Raw genomic sequence first — 22,226 nt, forward strand, 5'->3', positions numbered from 1 at the left:
GGAAAATGCCCCTTTCCCTGCCCCCTCTGCAAGCAGTTGCAAGCTCTCTCCAAAGCACCGAGTGAAGGTGGCTGGTTTAACCAACTAAACTGAAGAACACCCCTAGATCCCAGCGTGGTTTCCCGATGTTTGATTCTTAGGGCAGAAAGCTTAACAACCAAGAACTGTTTCTCCTTCGTAAATAAGTTCACCACTACGTGGTGAGAAGTCCCTTCAAAAAATGAGACTTTGGGTTTGCAGCTGTATCCAAGAAAGAGGCAAATCCAGAAAGTGGATTTTCACTGGAGTCTACTTTATTAAGTGAGAGAATGCCTCATTCGTCGTGTGTTTGACTTGCTTCAAAACTTACAAAGGAGGCTACTCGGTGGAATTTATGCCTGAGCGAGAAAGTAAAAAGGCGACCAGGGAGGACCCGGGCCACCCCAACTTCTACCACTGGAAATTGATCCAAAGAACTTTGCTGGCAGAGCCTAGCGAGCTGTGACAGAATCCGAGATCACACACCAGGTCTACACACCGTCCGCTCCGGCCCACGTCGACGTCACCAAAATCGTGAAATAAACTAAGAAAGCCAGTTAGTGGTGTCTCCGCGCGCACTAAAAGTCGAGAACTGGGTCCCACTTTCACGGTTCTTTACTAAGAATCTAGAGTTCAGTCTTGCAGTGACCTGATTTTTCCCCCCTCTATAGACTTGAGGAGAGCTGCGAGGCTCGCCTTTCGGTGCTCCCCCGCAACCCTGTATTTCTCTTGCACCCCTGACCCTGGAGCACTGGGGTGCACTTATAGAGGACTGGTGGGAAGCAGCGTCCCTCGCTGGAGGGGACAGGAAGAGCCGCGTGCTCCCCGTTTCTCCGCCCTTAGCCCAAACAATGGCTTTCCGCGGGGACACGCGATCCGGGGAGGTCGGACCCCAGGGTCCTCAGAGCACGCAGCCGCCCCACGTCGCGCAGAGAGCGCCCAACCCCACGGACCGCTCCTCGCCGCCGCCTCTGCGAACAATGCGCGCCCAGCCCCGCGCGCCTATTGGCCGGACGGCTCCGGGTAGCGCAGCGCGGGCGACTGCGCGCGCGCGCGGGCGGGGGCGGGGCGCGCTTTGTGTGCGACTGTGGGCCGGGTCTGCGGGCGCGGGCCGCGGCGGGCGGCGGCATGGAGGAGCTGAGCAGCGTGGGCGAGCAGGTCTTCGCCGCCGAGTGCATTCTGAGCAAGCGGCTCCGCAAGGTGCGTGCGTCCCCGCCCGCCCCCCGCGCGCACCCGGCGCTCTGCGCGGCTCACCGCCCGCTCTTCTCTCCCCGCAGGGCAAGCTGGAGTACCTGGTCAAGTGGCGCGGCTGGTCCTCCAAGTGAGTCCCCGGTGCGCGGCCGCCTTCCCGCGCGCGCCTCCTGGCCTGGGTGGGAACGGCGTGGAGACCCTCGTCTCTTGGGTCTGGGCGGGAAGTTCTGTGGCTCGGGACCCGGAGGACGCCGGCCGACCGGCGATGCCCTTTGTTTACGAGCCCACGGGGAGCGGGCAGGGAGGCCTCCAGCTCCGAGTCCCTTGGGCCTGGCCCTCCTCCGCGCGGCGCGCTTCTGGCGCCCATTTGTTGCATGCGCCCCCGCCCTGGAGCCGGCCGTGGCAGGCGCGGGACACAGCCCCCTCCCCTTGCCCAAGTTACCCCGCTGTAACCTGAGCTTCCTACTGGTAGGAGCCCCTTCTCGCCACCCCCATGCCCCCCCCCCGCGCGCTTGCTTGCTTGCTTGCTTTCTTCCTAATGAGGGGAAGGGACCCGGCGTTCCCTAGAAGGGGCTTCTTCTGTAGCTGCCCTGCAACCTTCCTTCCTGGACCCCATCCCTCCGGATGCCCCCCTCAAACTCCGTTGCTCTGCCCGCGCTCTCCGTGGTGCCCGCCACATTGTTCTGTCTGCTTCCCCAGCTCCCCCTCCCCTACCTGTCTTCCCTTCCCTCCCTGGCTCAGGGCCAGGCTCTGGGGATTCCCTCAGCAGCTTTGCTCTTTGTTGGGATTTGTTTTCTTCCCAGGCACAGACTGTTGAGTCCCCTTGTGGCCTGCTGGGACTTGGGGCTTGAGATGGCAGTTTGCCTATGGGTTTGAGGCCATGATGCTAACTTACTTCAAGGGCTTCTGGGACCTCAGAGGACTGCCTCGGCACAGTGTCCCTTGCCCCCATCAGGACGGTGGGAGCTGCCTCTGGGAGCTGCCTTGGCAGCCCAGTTGGATGCTGCTTACAAGCCCTGCTCTTTGCTTTTCCAGACACAACAGCTGGGAGCCAGAAGAGAACATCTTGGACCCAAGGCTGCTCCTAGCCTTCCAGAAGAAGTGAGAACATTTACAGCACTCTGGAGGAGGGGAGAGTTGGGCGGAATTGGCTGGTGACACAGTGGCCTGGGGCTGTGGTGTGAGGCCCCACCAGGAACCTGTTCCCAGGCTTCCTTGGGTGGCTACAGGGGCAGAGCACTTTGAGCTCCCACACACACACACCAAACAGCCAGACCTCCAAAATGAACCTTTGTGCAAAGATTCTAGTTTCTCTCCTTGGCCTGTTCTGTGAAGTAACGTTCAGTTAGCACTAATAGCGATAGGGGTTGCAAGCTTGCTGTAAAAATTAGGCTTGTGCCTCTGCCCGGGAGAGGCAGGGTGGGCCCAGAGGGGCCTGAAACCCACAGTGCAGAGAGATGTGTGTGATGTAACGTTGCTGAGGTTGCCAGGCCTCTTGGACCTGCTTTTGTAATTATAGTTGACACTTCTGCTTTTAGATGGGAGGTGTTCATGAAGACAGGATTGTGTGAGATGGTGTCAGGAACCGTGTGTTACAGGGGTGTGAGGGTCACCATCCTCCCAGTGCAGAGGTCCAAGGATGCAGCACCATGTGGTGGCAGTACAGACAGACACCTTCCCCCTACAGAAGCTCGCTCTGTCAATACAGGCAGATGAATGGTTTGCTCAAAAGCCTCCCCACCTGGGGTCAATCTAGCCAGCTTGTTCTCTAGGAGCCCAGCCTGTGTTTCTCACTGTAACGGACATTTTGCAGAAGGGGTGGGGAGGGGATGGGTTTTGGCAGGGTACGGGAGTGCTTATGCTTGCTGAGGGATTCCTTTGGAAATAGATGGCAATGCCATGCCTTCTATTAAATTCATATCTTGGTCCTCTAAGCCCAGAAGGGATGGCTTGGAACTTTCTAGGGGCTGGTATGTTTCTCTACATTGGAGGCAGCATCCTTGGGCCAAGTGTTACCATACACACCTGCAGCCCCTGCTGCTAGAGAAGCTGAGGTGGGGGCAGCATTGGAGCAGGTGGGAACCAGCTTGCCCAGTGAACAAGACCCTGTTTCTCAGGCATCATCCTGAGATGGGGACATCCAGTGAAAGGCAGCGTGTCTTTGACATGGCTTTTGGTTAGCTCCATCAAGAGCCAGAATATCCAGAGGAAAACAGAATAGTCTGTTTTTAGCACCGGACAAAAAAATCAGGATGGTACATGCTCTGCATTTTCCCTGCATCCAGACACATCCCTCTGCACATTGGGAGCTGGGGTTAACTCGTTGGCCAGGGAGGTCAGAGTCACAACACAGGATAAGTGATGAGATAGATGGCCTCCTTGAACATGAGGTATAGAGTTGGGGACCAAAGCTGTTCTAGCCTCGAGGTTTTCCTGGAGGTCTAATCCATTTCTTTATGCTATCCCTTTCCAGGCTCCAAGGAGATGGTGCTTGGCTATATTATTTTGCATTTGTGTGTTTGCTTGGAGGAGAGGCCTGCATGTGCCACAAGCCTGAGTTCTCAATTTTTTGAACATTTTTAAAAATAGTTTATTTATTCTTACTTTATGTGCATCAGTCTTTTGCCTGCATGTGTGTCTGTGTGAGGATGTCAGATCCCCTGGAGCTGGAGTTACAGACAGTTGTAACTGTCACGAGGGTGCTGGGAATTGAACCCAGGTCCTCTGGAAGAGCAATCAGTGCTCTTAACTGCTGAGCCATCTCTCCAGCCCCCTGTTGTCTATTTGATCAAATTCAGGTTGTTTGTCTTAGCAGCATGCCCCTTAGCCTGCCAAGCCATCTCACAGGGGGTCTTTGACACCAGGAGTCTTCTCCAGATATACACAGTGGGGTCTCCTGAAATCCGAGCCTCTGTGAGAAACTGCCTTGGTGCTCTTGACTTCACAGCTTTAGCCCTGGGTTTCAGGGGTGCAGCCTCCGAGGCCAGGCTGCTAGGAGCTTGATAACTTCCTTTCCTCCCATTAGGAGCAGAATTCTGGAGGTATTTGAGGGATACAGGGACCGGGGTGATGTAAATCAGCAAGTTGGCAACAAGAACCCTGGCAAGCATAAGCCACACTGGTGTCCTCGGCCCCAGGGCCAGCGGGTCATACTAGGGTTTCCTGTGCTTGGTACATACTGGAAGGCAGTCTTTGTGGGAATGAACAGATTAGAGCATATAGCCCTAAAGGCTGCTTCTGGGTATGAGTGCTGGGGCCTCCGTGGAGGCTTCACCTACAGAAAGTTTTCTTAGTGGAAAGTGGGGAGATCCCCAGATTTGTTCTGATTTCAGCTCCATTTCAGCCAAATGAAAGTGAAAGGGATTGGCTGCAAAGATAGTGTGGGCCAGCACCCCTGAGCTGGTGACTGGACCCCTGCCCGTCATTAGGACTGATGATAGGCTGCTCTAAAGCAGTGGGAATCTCTTGGGAGCTGAAGGTGGACACTGAAGCCAGAGAAGGGTTTGCAAGCAGGGCTTCTCAAAGCTGATTGGTGCTGTGTCTCCAGGGAACATGAGAAGGAGGTTCAGAACCGGAAGAGAGGCAAGAGGCCCAGGGGCAGGCCAAGGAAGCACACCGTCATGTCTTCCTGCAGCCGGCGCTCTAAGCTCAAGGTGAGTGGCCACAGGCTTTGCCTGCGCTGTTCCACTTTGGCTCCTTACCGATTCATGCTGCTCTGGGCAGAAGTTCTTCAAGGGGGCTGTTGAGGTAGGTAGTTCTCTTTCCTGCCGCCTTTTCAGGCATGTGTGGGTGGATGGCACCAGCCGGCAGCACGGTGTATATGTCTCCCATTCTGTCTTACCAAGTTCAGCCTGCACTCTTTCCTCCAGGGTAGCAGCAGCAGAGTTGGTAGCTGTGCCCAACACTCTCACTTGGAGGCTCTCCATCAGGGAAGCCAGTGTGCCATACGTGCTGGGGTTTGTGTAGGAGTTATGGACAAGCTGGGCAAGTCCAGGATACCGGGCTGTGCAAGCTGACAGGCGAGTCAGAAAATAGGGGCAGAAGCAGGGATGCAGTGTGAACCCCTTCTCAAGATGTCCTGTTGGCCCTCCTTGCTTCCACATACCAGGGGGCCTTGGCATCTTCCCACTTTGCCCTTCCCCACCCCTGACAGTTCAGGGTTAGGGTTAAGGTAAGGGGGCTCTGTCCTTAGGCTCGGGCGTGCCTCTGTTTGTTACCTGGACTTCACTCCCTAGACCTGTGGCCAAAGCAAAAGTGTGGGTCTACCCTGGTACTACTTTTCTTCCCTCCTGGCAAGAAGATGTCAGCCAGAGGGGTCCTGCTGACTGAGAAGGAATTTCTGCCGGTTGCTGAAGCTGGGTGGGGGAGGGGTGCTGCTGGGGAAACCTAGGGCCCCAGGGTTTGTTGGGATCAGTCCCTGTCAACGCTGGAAGGACATTGGCGCCATCTCCATAAAGCTATCATGGGAGATTCTAGGTCCTCTGGCCATGTTAGGTCGTAGCTCTAGGGATGACGAGAGGTGCACAACTGTTTGCCTCTAATTGCGCATACCGCTGAGCAGGCTTCACCTCCTTGGACAAACATGTCCACTCCTCCCTGGCTGCTGGGACCTGGAGGACCCTGGTGCTGCTCGGACGGAGATTTGAGTCCCACCCATTTGTCTTTCCAGGAACCAGATGCTCCCTCCAAGTCCAAATCCAGCAGTTCCTCCTCCTCCTCCTCCTCTTCCTCCTCCTCCTCAGATGAAGAAGAGGATGACAGTGACCTGGACTCCAAGAGGGGCCCCCGGGGCCGTGAAACCCATCCAGTGCCTCAGAAGAAAGCCCAGATCCTGGTGGCCAAGCCTGAACTGAAAGACCCCATCCGCAAGAAACGGGGACGCAAGCCCCTGCCCCCAGAACAGAAGGCAGCTCGGAGACCTGTAAGCCTGGCCAAGGTGCTGAAGACCACCAGGAAGGACCTGGGGACCTCAGCCAGCAAGCTGCCCCCTCCACTCAGTGCTCCTGTGGCAGGCCTGGCAGCCCTGAAAGCCCACACCAAAGAGGCCTGCAGTGGCTCCAGCGCCATGGCGACCCCAGAGAACCTGGCCAGTCTGATGAAAGGCATGGCCGGGAGCCCCAACCGTGGTGGCATCAGCTGGCAGAGCTCCATTGTACACTACATGAACCGCATGAGCCAGAGTCAGGCCCAGACTGCCAGCCGACTGGCACTCAAGGCCCAGGCTGCCAACAAGTGCAGCCTCGGGCTGGACCTGAAAGTGAGGACACAGAAGGGGGACCTAGGGGTGAGTCCTCCGGGAAGCAAGGCCCTGAAGGCCCCTGGTGGTGCAGCTGCAGAGCAGCAGAAAGGCAGCAGCTCAGGGGGCCCAGGTTCCCAGCTGGCCCCGACTCAGGAATTGAGCCTTCAGGTCCTGGACTTACAGAGCGTCAAGAACGGCATGCCTGGTATGGGCCTGCTCTCCCGCCATGCCACAGCCACCAAGGCCATTCCAGCCACCAACCCAGCCACAGGGAAAGGTCCTGGGGGCAGCCCCACAGGAATAAATATGACCAGCACACCCACAGACACCAGCAAAGGCGAAAAAATGGCCTCCAAGGCCACAGCTCTGCCCACCCCTTCTGTCAAGAGGGACAGTGTTAAGTGCATGGCTGCCTCCAGTGGACAAGAGGGTCACACGGTCCCAGGAGAAGGCCGCAAGGCACCTGCGCTGTCTGAGATGAGCACGGGAGAGGAGAACAGCAGTTCTGACACGGACCCTGACTCGTCCTCACTCCCCAGTGCTGGCCAGAATCTGTCGGTATCTGTCCAGACCAATCAGGACTGGAAGCCTACCCGCAGTCTCATAGAACATGTATTTGTTACAGACGTCACAGCCAACCTCATCACTGTCACAGTGAAGGAATCCCCCACCAGCGTGGGATTCTTCAACCTGAGGCATTACTGAGGCCATTGCCCGGGTGTGACCTGCCTTTCAGTCTCTGGTTTTGCTTTGATGCCTGACCCGGGGACCAGCTCTGCCCTGTCTTGAGACTTGGGGCTGGGAACTGGCTTCTCTGGTGACTTCTACCTCTCTGGGCCTCCACTCTACTCTGTCCTGTCGCCTCAGGAAATCTGGTTGGCCTCTGCCTGCTTGAACAAACCCTCTTCAGTACATGTCCCTCCTTGGCCTACTGAGACTCTCCCCTACCTTATTAGGAGAGTCTCCCCTACCGACTTGCCCAACTACTGTCAGGCTAGTCTGGGGTGGGGCATCTGATACAGCTTCCTCCCCAACCCTGTAGGGAGAGAGACAGCCAGGCCAGACCTCCCAAGCCCAACAATGACAGGGCCTTTGTGGTGAAGAGGGGGTTCTGTCCTTGGCAAGTGAGGCTGTGGCCTCATTGTAAAAGGATAATTCATTGTGAAGTTGGGTTCAGGGACCCTGCAGAACCCTGTGTAACTCTTCGGAGTGTCTGTCCCTGGTGCTGTATCATCTCTGGCCACAACTGTGGCCCCAAAGTCCAAGCAGGGTTTGGAGGGTCTCATCCCGGCAGTCAGATGTACCTCAGTGCTACTGGGTTTGGGAACAGAAGAGTCTGATGTTACTGCCACCTTCCTGCAAGCAGGCCCAAGCCCCAGTGAGAAGTAACCCTGTTCTGCTCTGGATCCTGCACCCCTGCTTAGGCCCACTAGAGTGCGCCCTAGTTCCGAGGGCTGAAACCCAGAGAGCTGAAGTGTGAGTTTGGAGAGCTGGGCAGGCAACCTTCCCTACTAGTTGGAGTTTGATTACTGAGGCTGAATGAGTCAGTCCCCCTAGTAGCTCCAGAGCAGGAGAGCAGGTGCTTCCTGCAGGCCTGCCCCCTGCTGCCTGTCTAGCCTGGGTGTCTCTAGACTGTCATGCAAGCATTTTCTGTAGTGGATTCTGGTGCAGAGCCCTGCCTATTTGAGTGGGCCGTTCCTGAGAACCATTTCCCTGACAATCCTCTCCCATGTTTGGGAGCCTGTGTCCCCTTCCTGAGAAGCAATATCCCTGTGCCATTTGTGTGGTGGGACCGTTTGGCAGCCCACCTGGCAGAGGGTCCTAATTCCTCCCCCATCCTCAGGAGATAATCCCAATTCTGAGCCCCTTTCTAGATGCCTTCTCCCTGTCCCCCGTCCCAGGTAGCTATCTTAAAACTACCTTGTCAGATTGCTGGCCAAGATCAGGATTCCTGTCCTGGATTATCACCTTGGGGCCATGACAATCTGGTCAGAGTCTGTGATGCCAAAAAAGTGGGTGTGGTATGAAACCCTTGTTTCTACTTCTGCCATTGACTGGTTAGCTGGCAGGATGGGCTCTTTATTCCCGTTGCCTTTGAACGGAAGAGTCCCCTTCCTAAACCACCCAACAGCGAGTGGACTGTGGTGTCTGGGACCTGCCACACTTTCAAAGAGCCCCCCACACACACACAGTAGCTCACCCTGCACACCAAATAGGAGATGGTCTTTGTGTAACCAAACCGACCTCAGCACTGTGCCTTTTGGGACAGATCCATACCCATGGCTCCTGAAAGAGGTCTATGGTGATGTGTAGCCTCTCGTCCAGCACCAGGGGCCGTGCCATTGGAGAATCCAGGAAGAGGGTAGCAAGGGGGAAGAGTTGCCTACTGGGCCATTAGCCTCCCTTCCTGTTCTCAGCCAGGGTCCTTTGCTGCCTCACCCAAGGTTTAAAGCTTCTTTTGTGCCAGACACTGCCTTACAGGCACCTCCATGTCTTTGGGGGTCCCATGAGCTATTGGAGACCTGACCATGTTTGGGGAGCTAGGTTGGACTGTTCCCTGCTGCCAGGTCTCCAAACCCCAATTTGGTGCCTTTTATTTTTACCAGTTATTTCAGTCCCAAAGTTGAAATCTACAAGTACCTTCCTCCCAGCCACTTTGCCTTGTGTGTTTTTCCTGGTGCTGTGACCCCAGTGGTCTGTGTAACAAAGCGTATGTGTGTAGCGTGCCCACATGAGAACCCACTGGAGAGGCACACCACATGTTCTGAGTTGAGTTCTCATGTTTACCAATAAATAAAAGTAGTTGCTTTTTATGGTTTTTTTTTTTTTGCTGTTATGCCCCACCCGTGTGTGTGTGTGTGTGTGTGTGTGTGTGTGTGTTTGTGTGTGTGTGTGTGTGTTTGTGTGTGTGTGTGTGTGTGTGTGTGTGTGTGTGTGTGTGTGTGTAGCTAGGCATCAGTAACACCCCTAACAAGATGGTCTTCCTAAGTGTCCCAGAAGTTCCCTGCCATGATTTTTTTTATGCCAAATGGATGTTTTAATTTTTAGTCTTTTAGAGACAGGGTCTCTTCTAGCCCAGGCTGACCTTGAACCTCTGACAGTCCCTCCTCAGTCTTGCTAGTGTTAAGATTACAGGCAGCTTTTTGTCTCCTTCGGCAACTAGTAGGAAAAGTGGCCAGCCTCTTCCTTGGGAGTATTGATTTAAAAAAAGAAAAATGGTACCAAAAACAGTGTCCCTTCTTGGGTATACTCCAAACTCTGACCTTGATTAGAGAGCCCTGGTCCTGAGGTTTCATCAGGAAGGAAATGTTGAACTTTGAGCCAGAGTCAGCCTTTGGCTTGATTTCTTTATAGTGAGTCAATTATGTGTGCCCCTTTAAATGGGAGCTGTTTGCTTTCCTAAGGAGTGAGCAGGGGACCCTGGGAAAACTTAGGATCTGTGTTAGAGCAGAACAGCCCAGCTACCAAGGAAATGCCTGTCCCAGGAAGTCCCTCATGGTGGGGGAGGGGGTGTGCCCTGATAGTCATATTTACCCAGATACATCTCATAGTTCCAGGAGTTTCCAGTGACACTAGCCTAGATTATAGAGACTTTAGACTGATGTTAATTTATTTTGCCAGGGAAAGACAGTAAATGATGTAGGAAAATTCTTGTCTTTTTGCTACTCTTAGTATCAATAAATATTTTTGTGAACTTTTTGGCTTGGTGTACATTGTAAGCAATGCATATAAACAATATAGTCTTTACTTTCCCTGTCATGGAGCAAAACGCCCATCTGGACATGGACCTAGCATTGTATGAAAAAAACAAAAAACGCATAGCTGTAGCCTTGGAGGGGAAGAAAATGGAAATGGCTTAGCCACTCAGAGATAGGAGGAGAGAAAATACACCATGGCAAGGAAGGGATGCGTTTTTTAAGAGCAAATACACCAGTGATGAATGAGAGGAAACTTGTTGAGTGCCTGAGAAAGTTGTCACCCCATGGTGAAGGGTGTAACCAGCATCTAGTTCACAGAGACCAAGAGTGCCACACACAGTAGTGGCCAAGCAGAAGTCCAGCTTCCCAGAACATCCAAGGAGCTTAGTTTGAGAAAGCCTGGTTTAATGGGAAAGGTTACGTATGTTTTGCCCACTAACAACATGAATGTTGCAGGCCTCCAGCCAGCACAGGGGGCTGCTGTGATAACATTCAAAGGGAGCAAACACCCTCAGCACCGTTCCTAAGGAGGCCGGTTGGCAAGCTATAGGGAGACACCAGGAAGCTGGCCCCTAACCCCAGTGCTTATTACATCCCCTTCCCTAGTCCAAGACTTTAGTTACTCTCCTCGGCGTGAATTCATCCAGAATTTCCTCTGGCCTCCCAAGAGAATGGAGTTTTCTTTGAAGTGTGAGGAAAACGGACTTGCAGACCCACTCCTGGCAGAAAGGCTGGCTGGGACTAAGGTTCTCTCTACAGACTACAGACAGAAACACAAACTTTGCTGGAGAAAGGCCATCAAGTGTGAAACCCGATTCCTGATTCTTGCAAAGCAGTCACCTGGCAATTTAATTTCCCTTCTGTTGCCTCCAGTGCCTGTTTCATTTTGGAGAACAAGCACAGGGGCGGTTGGATCCCAGATCTGTCCTAGAGGAACAAGCTAGCTCCCTTGGCAGGAGCAGGTGCTGGTTCTGGTTGGCCAGCCAGACTCTCTGATAACCTATGTCTACACGGACAGGGTCTCCAGAGCAGAGTTGGGGGATGGAGCTGATCTACATTGATCTTTATTAATTTCTAGGCTGGTGATTTGATCACCTAATCAATCTACCCCAGTCTTAGAATAGGCACCACTAAGACCAAATCGGGGGTACCTGGTAAGATTGGTGCAGCCGGGCTCTAGGCCACCGGACACCACTTTTCTCCTCTCTAGGTGGCATGGGTCGAGGCCGATTCTCGAAGACAGAGATGATGCCTGGCGGTGCCTGGTAGGAGGAAATGAGACTTTTCCTTGCTGCTAAACGGAACCAAATGGGGGAGGGGTGGCACTTGGGACAGGCGCTGAGGCCGTCGCCTGTAGAGGGCGCGCGCTTCCCACGAAGTTCGGTCCGCGGGATTTTGAATGCTGGTGGGGAGGAGGGCGGAATCTACCCGCAGTCCTAGGCAGTCCCGAACTCAGTTTCAGGCTCTATACCCTCTGCTGCTCCAAGCAGCTTCCAGCCGACTCAGTCTCTGGCCGCAGAATGAAAACCTCAGCCTACGCCGGCTTCTCACTACTGTCAGCCAAATTTCCATTTTTAATGACCCTTCGGGCTGCCGCTGGCTCCCACCCTAGGCTCCCGCTGTATCCGAGCTGCCTCTGACCTGGAGGACTTTTTGGTGAAACGAGGAAAGCCGTGGATGCACCCGCAGAGAGCTGGGGCAGGCTTGCATACCATTGGCGTCCAGGATACAGCACCAGGCCTCCATCAGAGCTGCGCGCTGTGAGCATCAAAGAGTCAGAAAAACGGCTCTTTACAGAGCCATAAGTATTCCATTCAACCAGTGTTTGTGTTGGGCCAGGCTCAGCTCCGGCAGCGGCTGAGCCCGAGCGGGTCCTGCCAATGAGGACATAGGGAGATCCGCCTGAGCAAAGGAGGCCAGGAGGGCCAGGGGTCCCCACACTGGGTCTTTGCTCTCCGGGAGAATCTGCCCAGAAAATAATTCGCTGAGGCAGCTCTAAGCTCAAGTTAAAGTTGTGACCAAAGAAGCGGGAAATCCCGCAGGGCCAGTGCGGATCTCCTCCCTATATTCAGGTGATGACGGTGGGGGCCCCTACTGTAAGGCTGACTGCTGAAGCCACCAGGCCCAGCCCTCCCACTGTTTTCTTGGCCCCCTGATGGCCAAGACCCTCCTGTGGGCCCAGCAAAGAGCCTACCCGGCTCAGAGCGCCTTAAGGTGGCCTAGACCTTGGACCTCTTGGCGCCTGAGACCCAACTCGACAATCTGACTGCTCAGTGTCCTAAGGGCACTCGACGCTCAGTGACCCACTGAGGCAATCTCAGACCTAACTAACCACTGCTTACTGGGCCAAGGGCAAAAGATGTGACCCGGCCCACTTCGGGCCTCTCCTTGGCTCTGCGGGTTTGGGCAACCCAGCGATGTCTGCCCAGGAATATGGAAGTAGAACCCGGTTCATTGTGTTGTCCTCTTTCAGAATCCGGAGTGTGGATGGGGTTTGCAGCCGCACGACCCCGCCCCCCCCAAGAAGTCTGCAGCCTAGAGGACAGAGCACCCCATCCATCGATGTTCCCTCTCATGAGACAGCCTCTCATCCAACCTTGGGGTATCTACCCGAAAGAACACCAGGGTCTACGAAGCCGTAGGGACTGGGGGTGGGAGCCCAGCGCGCCTCCGGGTTCACTAATCACATCAGCGCGCTCTGCGCCGGCTCCAAGCAGGCAGTTGCCTAGCAATACCCGCGAATTCAATTCCTCAATCAATAGACGGAGGCTCTGCATTTCGGGGAGCGCTGGCGAGACTGTGGGGGTCTGGGGCATGAGCCCTGTGACAGCAACGGGAGCAACGCTCGGGTCACACGCACACGCAGTGAGTCTGCAAAGCTCTTGGGTGTCGGGCGCTACGGACCTCTGTCATAGAAGCGGGTGTGGAGTTGGGGGAATCCTCCACCTGAGTGAGTAAATGAGCCCAGAGGCTGCCCATATCATCTCAGGGATCCCCCGAATTCTGCCTGGGTCCCAAAGAAGTACAGCCAGTAGTGAAAACAGCCTCCCGAGAAAGCTCCCTCACTCCCTTCCCAACCCACCTCCCCTCACCCTCCCACTGAGAGTTTCCCAGTTGGGAAAGGGCCTTTTCAGGGTGTGGGGAATCTACCCTACTTTAGAGTATGGGCACGAAGGTAGGGACACCAAGTGAGTATTGAGAGAGGAGCAAGTGCCCTTCCTTTCCAGGCAACCTCTACCCTGTTCTGGGAAATAAGTAAATAATAAAATAATGAGAACCAAGACACGTCTCTATTTACAAAGTATATATTTTAAACACATAAAAAGTGATACTGAATACAGACACATTCACAACCCAAGAAGATAGGGTACCGAAGTTTCACTCTTGAGCTGAGGCGGCGATCAATTCGAGATTTGTACATATCTGAGAATTCATAAACACGCGTTCTGCCCATCTACGGTTGCAGACTCAGAGCCACGTGGCCCCAGACCCCTGCCCACCCCACCCCACCCCCAGGTCAGCCTCTCAAGAGCGAGCTAAGGAGACACACACAACGGCCATGGACAGATGGCAGGACGAGGGGCAGTGAGGGCAGAACCAGGAAGGCTGGAGGGAAGGAAGGTTCGAGCAAAGACGGGAGGAGAGAGAGGAAGTCGGCAGTCAGGTAAGGGACTCTGGTCCCAGAGTTACGGTCCACTTGGTCACAGATGTGCCCTCCAAAACAGGCTTACCTGAAAATAGGGTCGACATCTAGACAGACACACAGTCAACGGCGCTTCTTTATACAAAGTCGAAAATACCAGTTTTACAAATATGGGCAGATTAAAAAAATCCCCATTCCAGGGGCTTCTCTTTTAGGCGCAAATTGATTTTCAAAAACAAACAAACACACGTAGAATACACCGTTTTTCCTTTTTTTTTTTTTTTTCTCCCTCTATTTAAAGGCAAAGTCTGGAGGGGAGAGGCTGAGACGCTGGAGACGAGGAACCAGGAGTACGTAGGACGAGACTGGAGTCCCTCTCAGTATCCCCCCATTACCAGGCTTCTCTAACCCAGCCCAGAGTCCCCCACCTCCCAAGTCTGTGCTTTGTCCCACAAGCAGAGTCTTTCTCCCCTCCCTGCAAAAGCCCTGGAAGTTAGATCGCCTGCTGGCCCTTTAAGGGCGGGGAGGGCGGAGAGGCCGCAAGATCCCTGCTGAAAGGGGCGACCTAGGCTGCGGGACAGATTTGTGCTTTTGAGTCCGAGCTGCGCGTGGCGCCGTCTGTAGTGGGCCAGGACCAGGGGCGCAGAGGGTCGCGGGGCTCCTGTTGTCCCTGGTCGCGCCCCTCTCCACCTCGCGCTCCCCCGCCCCCTTCCGCGGAGTCTGAACGTTGAGTCGAGTTCATTTAGCGAGCACTCCGAGAATCGAAAAGGACTATAAATTACAGCTTTTACTTTTTAAGAAAGGGGAAGGCGGGGGCACTAAACTTCTAACGCACATTCTTGGATGGGAACCCAGGCGATCCCTTCCGCCCCGAGCCCCACCTGACCAAGTTCCACTCAGGCTGCGACCCCTGCGCCCAGCCCGACCAGCCTGGAGCGCAGCCTGTCGCCAGCCCCGTGGAGTGGCCAGGCGGCCGTTCGTCCCACCCTCCCCCGACGAACCAGGCTTGTCCAAGTCTTCCTGGGAGGTGGGCCGCCCTGTCTTCTGCCAAAGTTAGAGGACTCGCAAAAGAAAAGTCCGCCTGAACATTTTTCTTGCAAAACAACTGTCTGGTGCTCTGGGCACTGACACGCAATCCTCCCAATATATCCTGGCATTTCGGGAATGTAAACAAATTCGCTGGATTTCTTTTTCTCTCTGGAAAGTAAGGGGAGGAATCGAGGGGGTGGAGAGATTTTTGTCCACATGGCACACACACAATCCGCGTGTACGGCACTCACACCCCCCATAAAGTGCATCTCCTTGTGTGGTCATGGGAGAACTGCGCCACACCCACTCGCAACCTCTTTTACCTTCAACAACACGCGCAAAAAAAGTTATTTAATACTTTTTTCCCTAATAGTCGTCTTAATCTTTAAAAAGAAAAAGAGAGAAAGAAGCAAGAAGATAGAAAAAAGAAAACTGGGCTGACCCCACCCCCTTTTTCTGATTGGGAAGCCAACCTTTTGTTGGCCTAGCTGGCCAATGGGAAGGAAAGCAAAAATCCTGCCTGGGTGCCAGGAGTCTGGCACTGGGAATCCGGCGGTGGAAGGAGGAGGTGGGCCGGCTGGGTCCCTTCACAATCCCTCCAGAATCCCGGTGCCCAGGCCCCCACCTCTCCTAGCACCCTTCTGGACAGGTCCCCTCCTGTACGACTCAGTCTGTCTGCCTCTATCAAACCACAATCTCTCTCTCTCCTTGTTTAAATAAAAGAACTTCAAGAGTTGAAATATATATATTTAGATATTTTTCTTAAATAACATATTTACATCTAATAGAAAATAGAACTCTAGATAATTTCCAACCAGAACTGAGAAAGGAGGAATGAAAGGGACTTGGGAAAGAGGGTGTAAAGTTAAGGACAGGACCAGCCAGAAGGCAACAGCCACCCAGAAATAAAAAGCACTAAGCCACGTTTGAGCTCACTCTCCCCTGTTCTGGTCCTGGGCTCCCCACCCCCAGGAATTCATCTTTTCTCCTTAAAGAAGCCTTGGTCCGTGTTACTCTCCTTAATGGTGACGGTCAAAAAGTTTGAGGTCACATCTGTGACAACCACCTTCTCCAGGTTAGTCAAGGAGGGGCTCCAAGACTCTTCCTCTGGGTCACCCAAGATTCTGGCCACTGGGATCCTGGCGATGAGGGAGGGCCTTCCCCCTTGAGTCCCCATGTCCCGATACAGGCTCCCCACTGAGCCTGGGGTACCTGAACTATGTCGAACCCTGGGGCCACCAGGATCCAGGGCACCTTGGCCTTTGGCCTCCAGGAAAGCAGCCCTGTGTTTGATCACCCTGGCTGGAAAGGTGTCCACAGACAACTTGCCCGAGGCCTCTGCCGAGCTAGGACTGGTCACACCATATTGTACCAGGTCTGAGTCCTGCCTTCGAGCAAGCTGGATCACGCTGTGGCCTGCTGGGAATTTTCCTGTCCCAGAAGAGGTGTCATCCAGCTTCCTGCCTTTGAGGTATTCTCCAAGGCCATCACTGGGCTCTCCCAAGGGCCTCTGTGAAGGGTCCAGGAGCTCCTTCCGGGGCTTGGGTCCCCGCTTCTTGGAGCTGTCCCCCGGTGAGCTGGGCTTGTCATCTATTCGACTGGCACCTCTTTCTCGATCCCGAGGTGGATCTGTCCTGCAGGCACTGGTGCTGCTCCCCGGTGGGGATAGACCTGTGTTCCGAAGGCCCTCTCGGGCCCTGGAAGTAGATGCCAAATCCTGGGGTGATCGGCCTGGGTAAGGGATCCGGATGCCTCTGGCAGAATCACTTCTGAATTCATACGTTTTGGCCTTTGCCTTGGCCTGGGCCTGCAGAAAGAAGATGGTGAGGAGAAGAAAGCAGGGCCCCGCCCCCCACAAGTCCTCCAGCCTTGACTGCCCAACTTCCCCCAGATGCCTGGGAAATTCTAATTGGGTAGGAAAGTGGGCTTAATGGTTGCAGTCTGGGGAAAGAGAAAGGGGATTTGTCTGGGAGCAGCCATTGGGAGCAGCCATTTGCAACCCTTGCAGCCCACTATAGGTCTCCTTGGGATGGCTAGAGGCAGAAATGAAGGCCTTCTGGTGTAGCTAAGGCCCGCCTCCTTGCTGCTGCTGCTGCTGCTGCTGCTGCTGCCACTGACTTGATGACAAGCTGTCAGAAGACTCACAGATTTACAAATAACCACAGGGTGTGGACACCCATTGGTTCACAAGCCCTCCAGGTCCCCTCTGAATGTCAAACTCTACCAGTGCAGACTGCAACATACCTTGAGAAGAAAGGTTTTGGGCTTGGGTCCTCGCTTTTTGGGGCCATAGAGCTCCATCTCCCGTTCCCTTAGGAAAGAAAAGAGAAAAAGGGGGGTGTGTCCTGGTGGCACCGAAGTCAGCCAGTGTGGGCTCCCGGGAGTGGATAAGGGTCTGTACCTTTCCTCAAAGGCTGCAAGCAAGCGAGCATCCAGGATATTTTCTTCGGGCTCCCACGTGCTGTACCTATAGGAAACGAGGGAGAATCTGGCATCAGTCCCTGGAGCAGAGGGCGTGTATGTGTGTGTAACTTTTCCGGCTGTCTTGTGTTGTATTTCAGTGGAGAGGGGAAAAGAGGAAGAAAAGAACCCTCCTCGGTATCAGTGCGGGTTGCGACTGCACAGAATCTACTTACTTCTGCGACCAGCCCTTCCATTTCACGAGGTATTCCATGCGTCCCTGCGGATGCAAAAGGGGACATGTGTATGTGTGTGTGCGTGGGGAGGAATGCGAGACGAGGGCACAAGAAATACACGCGAAAATGCATGCACCAAATGAATGCTCCAAACACTACCGCCAAAGGTACCAGCCCGCTGCAGCTCCCCTGCAGAAACGCTGCACAAAGTGCATGCACCGGCATTCATTCCCCCACCCCGCCCCCCACCCGTGCAATCTGTGCACCGCTGCAAGTCTAAGAAGAGCGCAGGGGCTGAGCCGCCGCCGCCGCCGCCGCCGCCGGCCACGCCGCGCCACTGCTGGGACCTGGGGGAAGGGAGGCTGGGCTGCAGCAGGGGGAGGGAGCCCGGGCCCTGGGAAGGGAGGGCCCGCCGCGCCGCCTCCCGCTGTCCCCGTCACCTACTTTGCGAATGCGCCTCTTCAGGAGGGCTTCGGCCGCGAACACCCGCTCCCCCACCGCCGAGAGCTCCATGTTGACTCGCCGCTTCCCCCCTCGGCCGCTTCCAGGAGCAGAAAAGCAGCAGCCAGCGCTCGACAGCCCATAATACTCTCCCGCTGACGTCAGTTCTCCTCCCTCCCCGCGCGCTCTCCCTCCCTCCGCCCCCGCCCGGCGCTTCCTCCCGCCCCACGTGTTGCTAACGACGTTGCTAAAGCCAAGCGGCCTAGGCCTGTTCTGCGGGCGCTGATTGGACCAGCGCCCGGCCACGCCCCTCTCCCCGTCTCCCCCGCGTTGCTACGTGACCCGCGTTCCAATCGCCAGGGGGCGGAGTCTCCGGCCACTCCAGAGACCCAGAAGGGGGGGGGTGTGCCGTCAGCGGAAGTGACGCGAGGGGGGCGGGCCGGGCTGCTGTCAGTCTGCACGGCTGGCCAGGGGGGCCGCGGCCGTAGGCTCCGACCCCGCCCCCCTGCCCGCCGCCCAGCGGTTCCCCGGGTGCGTGGCGTGTCCCCGCCAAGCCCTCTGGGCTCCACGCTGAGGTCCCAGCCAGGCACCGCCCCTCTGCAGACCCAGGCCCTCCCCACCCTCCTCTGCCCTGGCCGGCGCCATCCCCACCCCCCGCCGCTGGTGCAGCACAATGCACAGGTACTGGGGCGCCACCGGCCGCGCCCGAACCCCTGGACCTACTGCGCGCCAGCGCCCAACGCACTGGTCCTCTGACCCCTCCCTTGCGGCCGCACACCCTCGGTCTCCATAGCAACGCCCCCTCCCTCCACCGCCAGTCCCATCCCGCTAACAAATCAATGTGCCTGCTCTGGGTCTCCAGTCGCACAACGCTGCCCGCGCCCACCCTCCGGGCCCTGCGAGCCGAGCTGGCGTGGGCGCTTCCCCGGGCTCAGAAGCCCAAAGCACACTAGTGCGGGCCCGTGGTTACCACCTGAGCCCACCCTGGGCCGAGACCCCGCATTAGGGGTCGCGTGCCTCCTCTTCCCACCTCCATTGTCCCCAAGTCGCAGCCACCTGCCCCTGCCCCAGCCTGCGCCTCCCACCCACTCCACCCCTCGGCCCTGGGAGAAGTCAACCCTGAGCACGTCTGTCCAGGCCTGGGTGACCATTGAGGCAGAGCCTAGAGGTTGACTGGTTCGTGGGGTGAGCGGCTAGGAGGGCCCCGCGCGGGCCTGTTCCAGACCTGGGTGCAGAGCTAGAGCACTTCCTGTCTCGGGCTCTTCTCGACAACGTGCGTGGAGGACACGCAACAAGAAACATCGGCGTGGAAGTTGAGGGGAGCAGTGGTATTATCTAGTGCGGCCTTTAAGAGAGGACACACACACACACACACACACACACACACACGCACGCACGCACGCACCACACACACACACACACACATACACACACACACGCACACACACACACTTACACACACACACTCACACACACACACTCACACACACACACACACTCACACACACACCACACACACTCACACACCATACACACACACACACACTCACACACACACACACACACACACACACACACACTGGCAAGTCCCTGGTAGGGGTGAGGGTCGCATAGAGAAGAGTCGGTCCCTCACACACTTGCTAACCCTTCGTCCTAAACTCCTTCCTCCGCTCTTGGTACCCTTATTGAAACCTGGAGGTTCAGCAGCAGCTACCCCCACACTTCACTTTTACCACCCAAGCTCCAGATGACAGAGCCCGACTCCTTGGAACACACAATTTAGTTAAATCGCGATTATCAACTTAACTGCAAGCAGTTTCCCCGGACCAGGGAAGGGATCAGAGAAAGGGAGAGAGAAAGAACGACAAAGACGGGAAACCGGCGAGTCAAGGAGTCAGGTTTAAAAGCAGGAGGCCCCAGAGCTCAAAGCTGTCCTCAGGTCCAAGGCGCTGCACACCTCACGCCCCGGTGCTGCTGGCCTTGGGGAGAGCCGGGCTGGCTGTTCGGGTCCTCCCCGGGGCTCCTCTTGACTCAGTCTCTGGCCTCGCCCCCTGACATTACAAGGTGTGCTCCAGGTGAAGAGTCCTATCTTAACGAACAGCTCATCCGCGACGCCCAGATCGCCCCGGTGACCCATGCCTGCCGCCTTCAAGAGGCCGCCGACGGCCGCGTCCTTAATCATAAAAAGTCATTCCCGGTAACAAATAGTTTCGTCGGCCGGTGCCAGCGATACAGCTGTTTCTGTTTAAGCTTAAATACTTTCCAACAGTTTGGGCAGTAAAAATAAAGTCGGCCTCAGCCGCCTATAAGTGTCTGGTTTCCCCGCCCAGAGAAAGCCCACCCTAGCCCTCGGCGGGGTCGCTCTAGTCGCTCCGCCTGCCCGCGCTTGGAATCCGCTGCCCGCCGCGGGCGTTGGCTGTCGGGCCACCCTAACCCGGAGCCTAGCGGGAGCCGCGGCTTGGTGAGCCTGTTTCAGGGCCACCTTGAAGCGGAGGCAGGGAACTGCGAGGAGTGGGGAAGGGGGCGCATGGGTAGTGGGGGGGGTCAGCTCTCCTCATCGCCTTTTCCCACCTCTGGGAAGTTTGCCCGCCAAGAGAAAAGTGGTGGTTTCCCTTCAACCTGGGTTTCAAGGAGACCGCTGTCCCCAGATTGTGCGTGCCGTCCAGTGCCTTCATGGACCTGGGGTTTTCAGGAGGCGAGGCTCATCGGTTGCTGGTTTCAGTTTCACCGAGAACTCTTCAGCTCTCTTTCACTCCGGTTTTTTTCCTCCTCCTTTCCTTTTTCTTCCTCCTCTCACTCCCTAAATTTGACTTCTTTGCCTAATTAACCTGAGAAGTTTGACGCGAAGAAAGGAAGTCCCTGGCTCTTGCTACCGCTGATGGAGCAGTGCTAGTCTCGCCTTTCTTAGCTCCGTTTTCCTCAACTTGATGGTGATTCTTCCCCAACAGCTCGCTCAGTACAAAGTTAGTGCTTGGGAGTTGTCTGAGTTGAAAACCTGGGGGTTCCTGCCGAGCCCATTGCAAAGTTGGAACTGGATTCAGGAGCAAAGGAAAGGAACAGGATAATCAAAGGTCAGAGGAAACTTAGTTCCTGTCCATAGCAGAAGAGGAGGGTCCTTCAGTGGGACCATCTCAGAGATGGGTGTTACCTTTGCAGAGATGCAACGTGCTTCCAGCTGCAGGCGCTAGAACAGTGTTGCAGAGGCATCAAACCAGGTCTCTTGGTGGCCTCACCTCTGGGCAGTTTAGAAACAAAGGGAGAAGTGGACGCCTGAGGAATGGGGTCCGGTTAGTTCAGAATGGGAAGGTGCCCGCGTATGCCAGGAGGGGGCACTAGCATATGCCCTTATTCCAACCAAGTCTGGACCGGATTTGGGCCGCTCAGCTGTTAGCGCTATCCTTGGAACCAATGCAAGAAGGCTTGCCCACAGCCCACCTTTTTTTTTTTTTTTTAATTGAAACCTCCCCTGCCCACCGGTTCAATTCTCCACATCTCTTCTCTCCTCCACACAAGTCCTTTCCCCCTTTCAAGTTAGAAAATCGCTGTTCCCTTGTGCACGTCCCAAAACTAAACAAAAGTTTCAGAAAACAAGAACCGGTGCGGTTAAGCCCACTTCTAGGCAGTCGCTGCTGCCAGGTTTGCGTGCGCCGCCTCTGCAGTAAATAAGGTAACTGCTTCCTATTACTTTAGCCCATATGGCTGCAATTTGAGTGTCTTTGGAGACAGTGAGTGTGTAGGGGCGGGGAGGGGGTAAACGCAGGGAGGGGGGAGTGAAAGTGGAAATCAAATGCTCTTAGATCGCATTTTTATGAAGGAGATTGTCTGCGATTCTCTTAACAGCCCCCGGCTCCCATGATGAACTGCCCGGTTTCTTTGTTTACGGAAATGCAGGCACCCGCTTGCCTGGAGACACCTGCTACCGCAACACACACTCACACACACACACACACACACACACACACGCACGCACGCACCGCTTAGGTGACCTGGGTGCTGTTGCCACACCGCTCTTAGTAGGGACAGGGTGCCCGCCCTCCCGCACCAGCCTACCAAAGGTGCCTAGACTCCCCCGGATCCCTACTTGCACTGCAGGCCTGCGTCGGGGCCACTAAGGCCTGTCGACTCATTCCCCTCCACCACCACCACCACCAGGGAAGCCCGAGGTTGGCGCGGTCCAGGGGAAGATGGGCGCGCCAGGTTGGGATCCTGGGTCGCTGGCCAGACCAGCAAGCCCCAGCGCGTCCTCCAGCTTGAGGCTGAGGCCAGGCCTCGGCTAGTTCTTTGGGTATGTTTCAACTGCGCGGCTTGGCGGGCGTCGGACCTGCTCAGTC

At 55.6% G+C, this 22,226-nt stretch overlaps 2 protein-coding genes across 2 annotated transcripts; one reads left to right on the forward strand and one right to left on the reverse strand.

The window, feature by feature from the left end:
* The first annotated feature begins 1,082 nt into the window (after nt 1-1,082).
* On the forward strand, nt 1,083-9,261 carry Cbx2 (chromobox 2). The gene is made up of 5 exons (XM_027425501.2): nt 1,083-1,218; nt 1,296-1,339; nt 2,245-2,310; nt 4,757-4,862; nt 5,879-9,261. Exons 1-5 carry the CDS (start codon nt 1,147-1,149, stop codon nt 7,151-7,153), a joined length of 1,563 nt encoding a protein of 520 aa, XP_027281302.1. The 5' UTR covers nt 1,083-1,146; the 3' UTR covers nt 7,154-9,261.
* A 4,174-nt stretch (nt 9,262-13,435) lies between these two features.
* Nucleotides 13,436-18,054, reverse strand: Cbx8 (chromobox 8). The gene is made up of 5 exons (XM_027425500.2): nt 17,899-18,054; nt 17,455-17,498; nt 17,220-17,285; nt 17,063-17,129; nt 13,436-16,625 (listed from the first exon to the last, which is right to left on the reverse strand). Exons 1-5 carry the CDS (start codon nt 17,965-17,967, stop codon nt 15,795-15,797), a joined length of 1,077 nt encoding a protein of 358 aa, XP_027281301.1. The 5' UTR covers nt 17,968-18,054; the 3' UTR covers nt 13,436-15,794.
* Nucleotides 18,055-22,226: the final 4,172 nt, after the last annotated feature.

Source organism: Cricetulus griseus, chromosome 7, assembly GCF_003668045.3.
Source record: "Cricetulus griseus strain 17A/GY chromosome 7, alternate assembly CriGri-PICRH-1.0, whole genome shotgun sequence".
NCBI lineage: Eukaryota > Metazoa > Chordata > Mammalia > Rodentia > Cricetidae > Cricetulus > Cricetulus griseus.